At 53.8% G+C, this 12,237-nt stretch overlaps 6 protein-coding genes across 6 annotated transcripts; 1 reads left to right on the top strand and 5 right to left on the bottom strand.

The window, feature by feature from the left end:
- Positions 1–866: 866 nt before the first annotated feature.
- Positions 867–2,306, bottom strand: BP01DRAFT_361015 (ketopantoate reductase family protein). The gene has a single exon (XM_025576039.1). It carries the CDS (start codon positions 2,246–2,248, stop codon positions 1,208–1,210), a length of 1,041 nt encoding a protein of 346 aa, XP_025426684.1. The 5' UTR covers positions 2,249–2,306; the 3' UTR covers positions 867–1,207.
- A 205-nt stretch (positions 2,307–2,511) lies between these two features.
- Positions 2,512–3,831, top strand: BP01DRAFT_350721 (oxidase ustYa family protein). The gene is made up of 5 exons (XM_025573809.1): positions 2,512–2,967; positions 3,022–3,144; positions 3,195–3,313; positions 3,386–3,497; positions 3,546–3,831. The coding sequence occupies exons 1-5, from the start codon at positions 2,715–2,717 to the stop codon at positions 3,797–3,799; spliced, it is 861 nt and encodes a 286-aa protein (XP_025426683.1). The 5' UTR covers positions 2,512–2,714; the 3' UTR covers positions 3,800–3,831.
- A 45-nt stretch (positions 3,832–3,876) lies between these two features.
- On the bottom strand, positions 3,877–5,507 carry BP01DRAFT_409588 (putative O-methyltransferase; the record flags this gene model as incomplete). The annotated part of the gene is made up of 4 exons (XM_025578856.1): positions 3,877–4,837; positions 4,909–5,029; positions 5,156–5,294; positions 5,331–5,507. 4 exons carry the CDS (start codon positions 5,505–5,507, stop codon positions 4,009–4,011), a joined length of 1,266 nt encoding a protein of 421 aa, XP_025426682.1. The 3' UTR covers positions 3,877–4,008.
- A 625-nt stretch (positions 5,508–6,132) lies between these two features.
- Positions 6,133–7,643, bottom strand: BP01DRAFT_426881 (uncharacterized protein; the record flags this gene model as incomplete). Its single annotated transcript, XM_025579820.1, has 6 exons — positions 7,513–7,643; positions 7,366–7,443; positions 7,207–7,246; positions 6,835–6,985; positions 6,561–6,764; positions 6,133–6,368 (listed from the first exon to the last, which is right to left on the bottom strand). Exons 1-6 carry the CDS (start codon positions 7,581–7,583, stop codon positions 6,133–6,135), a joined length of 780 nt encoding a protein of 259 aa, XP_025426681.1. The 5' UTR covers positions 7,584–7,643.
- Positions 7,644–8,037: 394 nt separating this feature from the next.
- Positions 8,038–9,748, bottom strand: BP01DRAFT_395654 (DUF453 domain protein; the record flags this gene model as incomplete). The annotated part of the gene is made up of 3 exons (XM_025578409.1): positions 8,038–8,114; positions 8,448–9,204; positions 9,266–9,748. The coding sequence occupies 3 exons, from the start codon at positions 9,746–9,748 to the stop codon at positions 8,038–8,040; spliced, it is 1,317 nt and encodes a 438-aa protein (XP_025426680.1).
- Positions 9,749–10,593: 845 nt separating this feature from the next.
- On the bottom strand, positions 10,594–12,100 carry BP01DRAFT_203171 (sterol desaturase family protein). Its single transcript, XM_025571040.1, has 2 exons — positions 11,915–12,100; positions 10,594–11,860 (listed from the first exon to the last, which is right to left on the bottom strand). The coding sequence occupies exon 2, from the start codon at positions 11,802–11,804 to the stop codon at positions 10,755–10,757; it is 1,050 nt and encodes a 349-aa protein (XP_025426679.1). The 5' UTR covers positions 11,805–11,860; positions 11,915–12,100; the 3' UTR covers positions 10,594–10,754.
- Between the last annotated feature and the right edge of the window lie 137 nt (positions 12,101–12,237).

The raw sequence follows: 12,237 nt of genomic DNA, 5'->3' as shown, positions 1-12,237 counted from the left end.
TGTCGTAACTATTTTTTTTTTTTTTTTTTCATTACTATTATTCATCATGAACCTTCTTGATGCTTCCTTGTGATGGAAGGAGAAATCCAAGATTAGAATCGACTGTTCTACTTCCCACACACACACATGTTGTGCGCATTGAGTGAGTGGCTTTCGCACATGGTATACCCATCCTCGATTCTCATCGGAAGGTGTAAGTTGAGTCGCGCCCACGGTCTCAAAGTTCCGATAATTTGCCACGTGAATGGAGATCATGAACTTTTTTCTGCTTGCAGGCGACTGGAAAATTCCTTTTTCGGTGGCGCCTAATATCTGAAAACTCAATTACTAACACTTGACTAATATCGATCGATTCGGAAGCTTCACCGCAGTGGGGCTGACTCTTGCCCCATCGGGAAGGCGGAAGGAGAGCCCGCGCGGCTGCCTGGAGATCATGGCTGCCCAATTATCCTCTCAATAATTGGGTTGGGTGGCAGGATCCACTGCCAAGTACATCCCTAGTAGTAACGTAATCGGTAAGCGAGTGGGCACCGCAAGCGAGTGGGCACCTGTGCATTACATATAAAAAAGCTCATTTTTAAACTTCTATATCTCCACATCTACTTATTTGAATAGCTAGATATTATATATATATAAAGAGTATAGTAGTATAGATCTATAAATAAGAGTTTTATTAGATTTATAAAACTGTAAACTATTATATACCAGTATTTTAAAAATACTTCAAAAATACAGTGTATTTTATATTATCTTTATGAATAAGGCTTTAAAGATACTGATTCTTGGTATATATATAGAATTGCTATATACAAGACTACTTTATAATTTTGATAAAGTTGTTATTAAAGTTGGTGAAGCTATAAGTCTTTAAAATATACTCTTTTATATGCAATACACAGGGTGCCCACTCGCTTGCCGTGCCCACTCGCTTACCGATTACGTTAGTCGGTAAGTAGTAGTACTTACTCAGTACATACATACGCTCCCTCATCTCTCACAGACATCCATCATACGGTGGTTGATCGACTTCGGCTATTCCCTCCGCTGCAATTACACCAGGCACAACATCTGCAGTGGACAGTCGGCGGAAGAACTCACCGCCCGTTTCATTTTACTCCAAGAATAGACTCAGTCCACCGCCCACACAGCATGAACGATCATACACCGATACTTGCACCAACCACCAACCCTCTCGATCAGCAGAAATTCAGCCCTCCGGTCCAGCCGAACTGCGCTTGGCTCGGATGAGCTGTCTCAGCAGGCGGTTGGCCGAACAATCCACCCCCAATTTCTCGCCTTGTTGCACCACCCACCCGTTGATAAACTCAATCTCCGTCGCACGGCCCTTGTGCAGATCCTCGCGCATGCTACTCGAGTTGCTGGCCGTCTGCTGAATTACACTCACCAGCGAGGCCTCCAGCGAGGCAGACGAGAACTGTTGCTGCGCGTCGGGGTGCGACTGCAGCGCGGGTAACCGTTGGAAGACCTGCGAGACCTCGTGGAGCAGTTGGCGCTGGAGGGGGAGGACCTCGAGATTGTGGAGCAGAGCCCCGTTGCGCACATCCAGTAAGGCTGTCAACGGGTTGATGATGCAGTTGGCGGAGAGTTTGAGGAGCTGCGCCTGAAAAAGCTCCGTCCAGGGTGCTTCCGTGCAGCTCAGGATGGGCGACTCGGTCAGCCGATCCAGTAGGTAGCGAGTGGAGGCGGATTCAGAGGATTCGGCCGAGCGAGCAGCGCCGTGGCCGCCGACAATCCCCACGGTAACCGAGCCGGTCATGCCCGCCAGCACCGCGTCGAAGGGCGCTCGTAGGTAGACCCCGAGACGCATGATGCCGGAGATATAGGTGGGTCGCGTATCTGGGTGGGGGAAGAGCTGTGCGTTCAGCTGCTCGATCTGACCCAGCCCATTCTGCAGAAGACAGACCGTGGACTGGCGGTTGAGGCGGTGGTGAATGGATTGCAGCGCCGCGAGAGTCGCGGACGCCTTGACGGTGACAATCAAACACTGGATGGGGGTGGATTCTTGTTGCCCCAGCAGCTCAACATCAAACCCGCCTTGTTCGGCCGAGGGTCCAGATTCCCCGATCTGGAGGCGTAGGTTTCCCTGGCGGGCGACCAACTGGTCGTACAAGCCAGGTCGATGGAGAAGTAAGGTCACGGGTGGACGTGTCGGCAGGGATCGTAACGAATGAGCGATGAATGTCCCAATGCTTCCCAATCCTAGAATATGGATTGGAGGGGGAGCCATGAGGGAGACTCTCGGAGTGGATGTATAGTATATATATGTGTGTATATTTGGATGGGGGATGATGAAAGCGAAGGAGAGGAAAGACCCGCCCGCCAACTTTGGGTGGATCGGCTAGCCTCGGGCGAATGATCTCCCGTCCGCCATCGGCCCGGAGCGCGACTCGGCTAAGGGCGGGGTTGCAAGGAGTATATCTTCCTTATGTTTTTAGACTATTATAACTAGTAAGGTACTACTATGCATAATAAGAGTAAGAGTCATATCAACTGGGGTAACCCAGGACACAACTACAGCTGGCGGCACAAGGATTGTCACGTAGAGATGAGGTCTTTGTCATTGTGCGACATGCTGGATAGCGCGGGGTATGACACCCTCAAAGACATAACTTCAAATGATAAGACATGAGACCTATCATCATACACAGATGCATTGACAATTCAACTGAACTGAACAACATGAGCTGAGACTAATGGATTCAATGGATTCAATCCCCCTCCACCACAAGACCTCCGCAGAGGATCTTGGAGAAGCTAACAGTGACGCTCGCTTATGTGACGTGAACAGACCCAGTCCATCTCGCTTTCACAATCGCACCGCGCGATGGCTCTGGCTTTTGCACACCTTGTCTTTCCTTCTATCTTTCTCGATGATGTTCTCTGCACTACAGCGACGTCAAGCCTTTCCTACTGATCAGAAATGTGCAGAACAGCTATCGGCATATTGTGAGTGGTTCGATTGGTTCAGACCAGCTTCACAGCTAAATGACAACCATTCAGCCCCCTACATAGGTCTCGTGGAGTACGAACAGGTTCGATTCCAGGGCAGTCTCTTCGACACAAACCCATACAAGGGACCTCCAACCCCAGACCTGGATGCGGCATGGAAACGCATAACTCATAGTATTCATCCTGGCCTCCCGGCTCACAGGTCTTGCTATTGACGTCTCTAGTGGCGCAACTGAAAGTCTCCGCCGAGGACATGCTGCGATTGAACAAACCCTTGACGCAAGTGAAGGTGGCCGAAACGGAAGGCGACGGATACGCGGCGGGGATCGAGGTGTTTCATCAGGTTGCTCACTATCCCTGCATGGCATCACAGCTGTTCCGTACACAGATCCCCCAAGACTAATCCAGTGATCAGCTCCACTGCGTCAATCTGGTCCGACAATATACCTACTACGATTACTACGCGAACCTGGACAATAAGCCGGCAGAGTTCCACGACTCCAAGGAAACCCTGCGTTTACATGTGGGTAAGGCATCTGCGGTCTCCCTGTGCGTGCAGACTGCTGATTTCCTAGACCACTGCATCGATCTGCTGAGACAAGTGATCCAGTGCGGGGGCGATGTCGGCGTGGTGACTCGCAGCTGGGTCAAGGGTCGTCGGATTAGCTATCCGGACTTCAATGTGTGGCATAAGTGCCGCAAGCTCGATCCAATCTTGCGGTACTCAGAGGCCAACGATATCGACACGGAGCCGGTGAGACGCTCCGATTCCCTGGAGCTGTTGGAGCCACCATGTACGAATGCTGCGCCGGATGAGGCTTGTCCGTGAGGACTGGAGTTGCTTTTTTCGCCAGTTTGGAAACCAATGATAAGGTGATTGTATTGACATCAGACTGTGTCCAACCTGCTAGATGCCTAGAAACATCGTCCTTCCAATGCATGTTTCCCAGCCATGCATGGGCTTAGCGGCAGTAGTGCGTCCACATGTGTAGCACCCGACTTCAGCCCAGGTGGGCCAAACGCAAGCAGCACCTCAACCTACAATTCCGCCTCAATGATAGACGGCCCTTCACCGTTCGCGTGCGCCACAAGGTTGACCCTGAGCCCCACAGAGGTCAGCATCGTGCGCCACCGGCCCTCCGTACGCGCGATTCCCGGACCGAAGACCATCAGGAGCATGTCCACCATCGACGGGAACAACCCTGCATTCTCATCCGGAAGAATAAACTCCTCGATCAGGATCTTCGAGTGCCCCTTTCGCATCACCTGGGTGAGGCCCTGGAGGATCCTTCTGCAGCCGTCGTCCGAGAACTCATGTAAAATCCATCGGAGGTAGTAGACGCGCGCCCCTGCATGGTGCGATATTAGCTCTTGGCCCATGTTCGCCACACAGGAGATAAAATTCGTCGACTTGCCAATTATCGGCTGGGGATCGAAAATATCATGCTCGATCCTCTCGAGCCCCAGGTCCTGACCGTAGACGTCCTGGAACACCGCCGGAAGGTCCTGGATAATGACTCTCCCGGTGGCATCAGGGAACTTCCGCTTGAAGGCCCACATATCACCTCCACGGCCGGCCGCCAGATCCACGATGAGTGGATCATCGGGGCCACAGCAGCAGTCGTGCAGAATCCTCTCCTGCACGGGGAACCAATCCACCCAATAGGGCTGACCCGCTCTGACGGCCTCCACATAGGCGTGGAAGCGTTGCTGGATAGGTTTATTCTCAGCCAGCCAGTCAAAGGTCGCCAGCGGGGTGCCGTACGTATGCTGGATCGGTCCGGCGCAGGGGGTTTCGGGGTTCTGGTAGTTCGTTTCGCGGAGGATCTTGGGCGTTTTCAGAATCGCTGGGGCAATGTCGACGAATCTGATGCACGCCATCTCAGTTATTGGGTCGAAAATATACGCAGGGATTGCAGGGGACCATGTGCGACATACAACGTGTCGACAATGGCAGATTTCTTGCCTACCATCTCCTTCGAGAGCAAGGTCGCACAATACTTCCGACCACTATGCTCCTGGGCGAAGGCCATTGCGACGAGGACCCGCATGATCCGTTCTGGAACACGATTAGTAAATGATTGATTCGTACGTGTGATAAGGGGCCTCTGGAGCAGCAGGGGTTGGGGACAGAACAACAACAACAACAACAACAACAACAACAACAACAACAGGGATGACGAACCGACAAGCAGTGGATGGGCACCGCTCCGATCAGCCAATTCTTTGCACGAAACCGCCACGTCTGAAGCTGCCAGAATCGCAAAGAGACCGAGGTCATGCGCAATCTTGACTGCCATCGCTTGGGTCGGCTGGCGAGTGAGCTTCGACGTGGAGGAGTGGTAGGGTGTTTCACTTACCGAGAGAAAAAGCTTGAACACTGCATTTTTGGGGTCTTCGAGAGCCCTGGTCAGCTTCACAGACGTTTCATACGCCTGCAGTCGTGCGCGATCGGAGTACGTCGCTTCGTATAACGCGATACAGGCTTTGACATGGTCAAGAAGGGAGTATAGGGTCTGCAGCTCTGGCCTTTCCATTCTGAACAGTTTGTCCCAGGGGTTATGGAGCTCTGAAGAGCGTCTTCTAGGGAGAGATGTTGGATCAGGCTCAATTCCGCAGTTTATGGTTAAGAGAAGCGTTTGAGGGTGCAGAGAACAACCTGATCTTTGTATGGATCCGAGCACTATAGCCAGCTGGCTTCAGGATGTGCTCGCCAAACACAGAACTGAAAATCACTCAACTGACTATCCGATATACCCCGGGTACGATGTTTCAACCTGCGTCCACCAGATCTTCTCCCCCTTTCGAGCCAGCCACAAACAATTCCACCTCAGCATTCATATGACTTACCATACATCGTGGTGACCAGACCCCAAGAGGCCTCAGTGATCAGATACAGTTCCACCGACAACATGCTCACCAGGCGCAACAGAAAATGCGCAAAGCCCGGGATCTTTCCCTTCCGCGTCGGTATTCGGCCTTCAACATTGCCACAATCACTGGATATCGTCAAATGAGGATTGCAGGAGGCACAAATGTGCCCTCAGATGCCGGCAGGTGGAGCGGGTAGGGTAGAGGGGTGGAATTGACGAAAAGTGTCGCCGTCAGTCATCAGCTTCTAGCCTTTGATCGGCTCTATGGATTACAACACGGTGCATCCAGTCAATCACAGACCACAGTTACACAATCCCATCGCTGGGCTGTCACAACCCTTCGTATCCAGTCAAAGCAATCATTCATCGGAACGCTGAGAACATCATCGATGAGATCATCAGAAATGATATCCGCAGCCGCATTGGTTCCACGCAGGTTATCGCCCATGATCACGAATCCCAGTTTTCGCTTAGACCGTAGTACAGTAACACCAGGGAGCCGTACCCATACTGGAATCCAGTGTGCTGGATTACGGTTTCACCGCGGTGTGTCTGTAGCACCTAGCCCAGTGCGTATAGTGGGGGTGACGAGAAAGGTGCGACTGCACCGAAGAAAGCGTGGTAAGCGGCCTCTGAGATCGGCGGCCCTCGACGAAGGAGGGTAGATACGTTTCCATCTGGCGGAATCCGAGACAGAGGACAGGATGTTCCCCGCACCTCCGGCACTCTTCATCTCACGCGCGTGGATGGGTGTGAGCCTGGCTTGGGTCTCGATGTAATAGCCCTGTGAGACATGACTGCCTGCTTGCTGGGCGTCGGCCAATGAAAGATAGGCTGCGCACATGTTCAAGGGGGCGCAGATTCTCTCTGCCTTGAAGGATTGCAAGGGTTGACCGCAAACAGACTCAATGATCGGGGCTGCTGCAACATACATGAGGTGGTTATACTGAAACCTGGTATGGATCTCAGCCGTCAGTGGCCGATATTGTACTCTTTGGACAATCTCCTGCGGAGTCAGATTTGCCAGCAGCAGCCAGTCGTGGCGCGGCAGATCGGATCAATGGGATGGACAGAATGTCGGTGATGGTCACAGGGGCTGTATACCAGGGATCAATCATAGTAAAGTGCTCTGGGATGATGGACTGGACAGGTGTGTTCCATTGGTGATCGGGGAATGACCATTATCGTCTTTCAAGTACAGTTTCTACCTAGCCTCTTATGCTTCCAATTGGAATGACTGTCTAGCATGGCATGTACTCAAGTGTTCCCTGTCACACAGGGATTGCGCATTCTGGGACATGGAGTTGGATTCATTGATAATGCTTCTCAGACGTTTCCTGATTGAGGACAGAGTATCTCGTACGGTGGCAGAGGAACATGAGGAAGCGAGGATGAGATTCAATCTGTTCAACATGGTATCCTTTCACTAAGACTTGAGTCTGACCATTCCGGGGGAAGCATGACTGCTCTGTGTCTCCTAGATTGCAGCCACCCCAATGCCCCTCGGATGCCTCAATCGTACTTCGATGATATATCCACAGCTCGCGCCTCGCGGTCGTTCCAGTCATAGTTGGACGTCACATCCACGGAATTGGGGGCTCTATTCACCAGATCGGCCAAAAAGCTCACAAAATGAATGCCAACGACCAGCCATAATGATAGAGCTTACCGTTTCGCCGGGGCAGCATCAGCTGCAAGCAGCGTAGACAGAAACAAGAATACGGCAGTGAATAGCTTCATTTTGGTGATGAGCTAGGGTAAAGGATAGTCTGTTGTGAAAACGATGTGGATGGGTTGCTGTGAGTGAGGCGATCAACTCAGTAGAAGTTCTGGCGCCCTGTAGTGAGATAGGGGGAAGCATCTTATAAATAGTATTCTCAGGCTACCGTTATTAGCGTCCAACTTGTGATGGAGATAAGCCCTATGCTGAGGCTTCTCAAGTGTAAGTCTTGTTTGTAAGTGACTGCTTGTCTGGATCTGCATCCTGAATCATTCCTAAGCCAGGATGTTCCCTGCGCATGACACTAGGCCCGTACAATCCGAGCCTCTGAAAGGCGTCGCTGGACATGATTTTCGGATAGGCTCTCTCGTGAGGGGAGGACAGTAATGACTTGGTAGCAAGGGCCAGATCACTGACTCATACAAGTTTCCCTTGTCACACTGCGTCTTCGATCGCTCGTTCATGCATCCTGGTCTAGACCTTGAGTCGACGCCAGTAGGCGCTAGAGTCCGCGTGATGTTGTTCGCGAGAAGACATGTCTTCATGCCCTTCTAGCCAAATCAGGCCGCGACTGACGTGTGACTGCTGATCTCCTAGTCTGTATCTGCATGTCACGCGAGAGACCATTTCCTCCCCGGCTTGGGCTGAGCGGTCTTCTTACAGTGACACTTCCGTCCCAGATTGAAAACAGAAGCAGAAGCATTAGGGCTGGAGCTAATCCGGCAAGTTTAGCAAAAGTCCTTCAAAGTACAGCGTATCAGGTATTCGTCCCCCATTCATGCTGATCTCGCAATCTCCTCGATTCCAACTACTATTTATCTATCTCAAGGAATAAAAGGCCTGCCCCTCAAACAATTTCCGCGCTGACCTCATCACCGACGCACTCTCAATGCAGTACCCCTCCGCCCCGTGCGACAAGACAACCTCGACCTCCACCGTACCTCGGGGGTGCGCAATACGCCAGGCCCGAGTGGATGTTGAGGAGCAGCCATTATTATTCTCCCCCTTGGCCATTGACGCCGCAGCAAGGACCGTGCCCGGCACAGTAAGGGCCGCCGCCACCGCGACTGCGCCGGTGAGCTGGATCGTCGGATGCACCTCGCCCAGACTATAGGCAGTAACGCTCGCATGCACCGTGCTTGTAGCTGTCTCTGGGGCCGCGGCTGTCACCACTGCGATCTTGGGGATCGTTCTCTGGCGAGCCGCCGCGTCCCAGCTGGTAGCCAGCCCGAAGCAGAGCGAGGCAGCTCGACGGAGGGTTTCCACCGTCCGGCGAGCTGCCTCGCTGGAGAGCGCATCCTGCGGCTGCTCATTGTACTGTGCGGGCATGTCAGCCGCCACCACCAGCACGAAGGGGTTGCCGCAGTCGATCAGCGTAGCGCGGACGCGGAGGAGCTGGCTAGTCCAGCCACAGGGAATCTCGAGCACGGTAGTGCGTTCCCCTTCGCTGCTGCTGTTGCTGCTCCCCCGCTTGGGGAATAGTGACCCCGTCAGGCGGCCTGCAGGGCGCATGAGCGTCACCTTTATGTTCTCCCATGTAGACAGGAAGGATGAAGGGGGAGGTTGGTGGCGGTAGTGGGGGTTCGGCATCGTGAGACGAAAGATTTGGCCGGTATTCGTATCGAGGACTCGGACATCAATCTAGAGAAAACAGCATCAATCACCACAACGGACCCAGTCTCTGCGGCAAATCATAACTCACACTCGGGGCGACTGCTTCATCCTCTCCGTCCCCTGTCGTTGACAGGGCGGAGGAAGAGGAAGAAGAAGAAGAGGAGGAGGAGGACCATCCTGACGATGCACTGAGAAGCCCCTGATCCCACGCAAATGGGCCCACTCCAGCGACCATATTCCCACATGTCCCCGAGCGATCCACCCGGCCGGCCTGGAAGTCCACCTGGACAAAGCTGTATTCCAAGTCGATGCCGGGCCGGGGGCACCGCGCCACGATGGCTACTTTGGACGTTGTGGACGTTCCCCCGCCGAGACCGTCGGTCTGCGGTGCTTCCTCCCCTGACTGCTGGGACTTCGTGGACCCCATGAGGGCCAGGAGGGTGGGCTCCCACTCTGCCTCGTGAACGGGGAGGTGCTCGCGCCGCAGGAACAACCCCTTGGACGTGCCGGAGCGCATCCATACCGCTGGGATGGCAGACTCGTTGGGTAGGCTTTTAGCTGGGAGCAACATGGGTAACAGGGTGGGTAGCAGCAGCAGAAGAAGAAGGGTAGATAGTATGGAGGTATATGTAAGAAAAAGATGTTTGATGGGAGGAAGCAATTCCAGCCTTTAATAGGAACTAGAAAAGGATCTGCTGGCTTGTCCACCTCCCGTCCGGGGAATCTTTATAGAGAGGTTCCCTACAGGCATGAGAGCAGATTCAGGATGACTCCTTGCGCACTGACCGGATCTTGTCAGTCTCTGGCCTGCAGCTCCTCGCCGCCCAGATGCAAATCGCCACGGCACACCGTGAAGATTCAGAGATGTTACTCTGCTACATTGGACGGGGTACTAGGCAGATCGTATGAAAAGAAGTGAATTACCCAGACTGTGGCTGCCAAGTTTCGACTACTAAATATCCCTACTGGCTTAGTCTTCAGCAGAGAGTGGAACAGAGGCGCAAAAGAGAGAAGGCAAGATAGAGCCAGTGGATGATGCCTAGATACGCTCGTAAGTCCGGTTCCAAATCGAGCCTGCCAGTTTGATGACTTGTGTAGATTTCGAGAGACTCGCTCATCGATCGACCATACACCGTGCTCGGCGAGCTCCTCGCCATCAGGCCCCCTTTTAAATCGTCAATGGCCAAGGCATGCGAAGTCTACCACCCATGGGATCCTTCCAAGTGCCCTCATCCGGCACCCACCTTCAACATAGCTCTGCATCAACCTGACCGGCGATGAGGGTGGGCGAGTGAGAGCCACGGACGGCAGAGCTGTAGACACCGATGATCATCAATGAGAGACTTTAGGCCCCGGGAAAGGGGTTCAGAAGTCTCTACTCCAAGTCTGCTTGAATGGGTGTCACATACGCCTAAGCAGCGCAACGAGGTCCGAAACGTCGTTCATTGGCAAGAGTAATTCGTGACAAGGTCCAGAGATCCCAATATCAAACCACTCTTCAGAAATCCAAAAAAAACGGGCCAACCACTTCCCCCCCCACAGCCGTCCATCCACCAACCACTCGCCTCCCACCCAGGCTAGAAGATAGGCATTGGGACTGGTCTATCCCAGTCCACATTCTCCGGTCGGCATTCAATCCGCTCGCGACAGGTCCCGAACAGCCGATCCCAGAGACGGGTCTGCTTGCCGTAGTTGGCGCTCTGCTTCCACCCCTTGCGATGATGCAGATCGTGGTCCTCGAGCACGAGCTCCGTCCCCGTGAGCCGCAGGAGCCAACTCAGGGTCGAAGGCGCCGTGGACCAGACGCGCAGCCCACTATGGCCGGTCAGCTCGGAGAACATGACATATTGGTGGCAGATCCACCACTCGTAGAACCCCATGGGGCACCCCATCAGCTTGAGCGACCAGTATGCCAGCAGGGGAATCCCTGCGATGTCGAAGATCTCCTGTTCCGTGTCGGCGTAGAGGGATAGCAGCGGGTTGGGGTGCTTGGTGAGATGGTGGGTGCGGTGGTATTTCCACAGACCCTCGACGTCGTGCATGAGGCGGTGATACCAGTAGAACCAGAAATCGAGGACGATCCCATATAGCCCGATTTCGAGCATCAGCCAGGTCCAGCTCATGTGTGAGGGGGCTTGACTGGGTTGGTAGGCCAAGAAGACGGTCATGACGGGGCGGAAGGTGGAGGTCGACAGGAGGGACTGGACGACTTTGCCAATCCCCACGTCGGGGACCCCGTCGCGCGGATGTTGGTCGCCATCGAAGAAGCCGACCACATGGCCGAGTCGGCGCAAGACGTGCAGTTGGTGAACGGCGATCAATTTGAAGGCGACGCTGTAGAAGACGAAGGCGCCGACCCGGCTCATCGCGTGGCCAGTGTAGGTGACATAGAGCTGGTGCACGAGCAGGGGGAGCAGGGCGTGCCAGAGAATCCAGCGGTGAAGCGAGTATTCGGGGAGATAGGGCATCTTCGCATCTTTGGCGTGGACAGGAACCTCTTGATCCAGATTGATGTGGTGGATGCCCAGGAGCTCGATCATCCAGTGAGGATACCTCCACTGCTTGCGCTCAATCTGGCGCCACGTGGACTTCATCGAGTCCTGTGGCTTGGGATGTGTTCCACTCATGGTGTTGGTGCTGTCACAAAGGCGAGGAGGTTCTTCAGGCCGGTGGTTGGAGGGGTCTAGTGGCTGTCAGGGGGGGTGGTGGAGGGGGGACCCTATATAGAAAGATGTACCTCGTTGACCCCAGCGGTTATGAAGAGGCAGAACCCCTTCCGACTCCTGGATAAACTCGGTGGTTTGGCATGTGATAAGTCACAATTTGGCGTCCGAGTTCATGCGGTGGTAGAGAATGGTTCGGCTGCTGGGTGAGGGTGAGGGGACAATCACCGCGGCTATGCAGATCTTCCTTTGCAGGGTAGGGCCGTCGGTGGCTACGGCGACAACGGGGCGGCTCAACCGGCCTTGGAGTTGCTCGTAGCACTTGACTTCTCAGAGCCTCTCCCTTGCACATGCAGTAGAGTTTGCGGGTTATCTTCTGTTGGGGATGGATGATACC

The sequence above is a fragment of the Aspergillus saccharolyticus genome, assembly GCF_003184585.1.
Source record: "Aspergillus saccharolyticus JOP 1030-1 unplaced genomic scaffold BP01scaffold_61, whole genome shotgun sequence".
NCBI lineage: Eukaryota > Fungi > Ascomycota > Eurotiomycetes > Eurotiales > Aspergillaceae > Aspergillus > Aspergillus saccharolyticus.
Note: the sequence above shows the minus strand (reverse complement) of the source record. Positions and strands in the feature narration are given on the sequence as shown.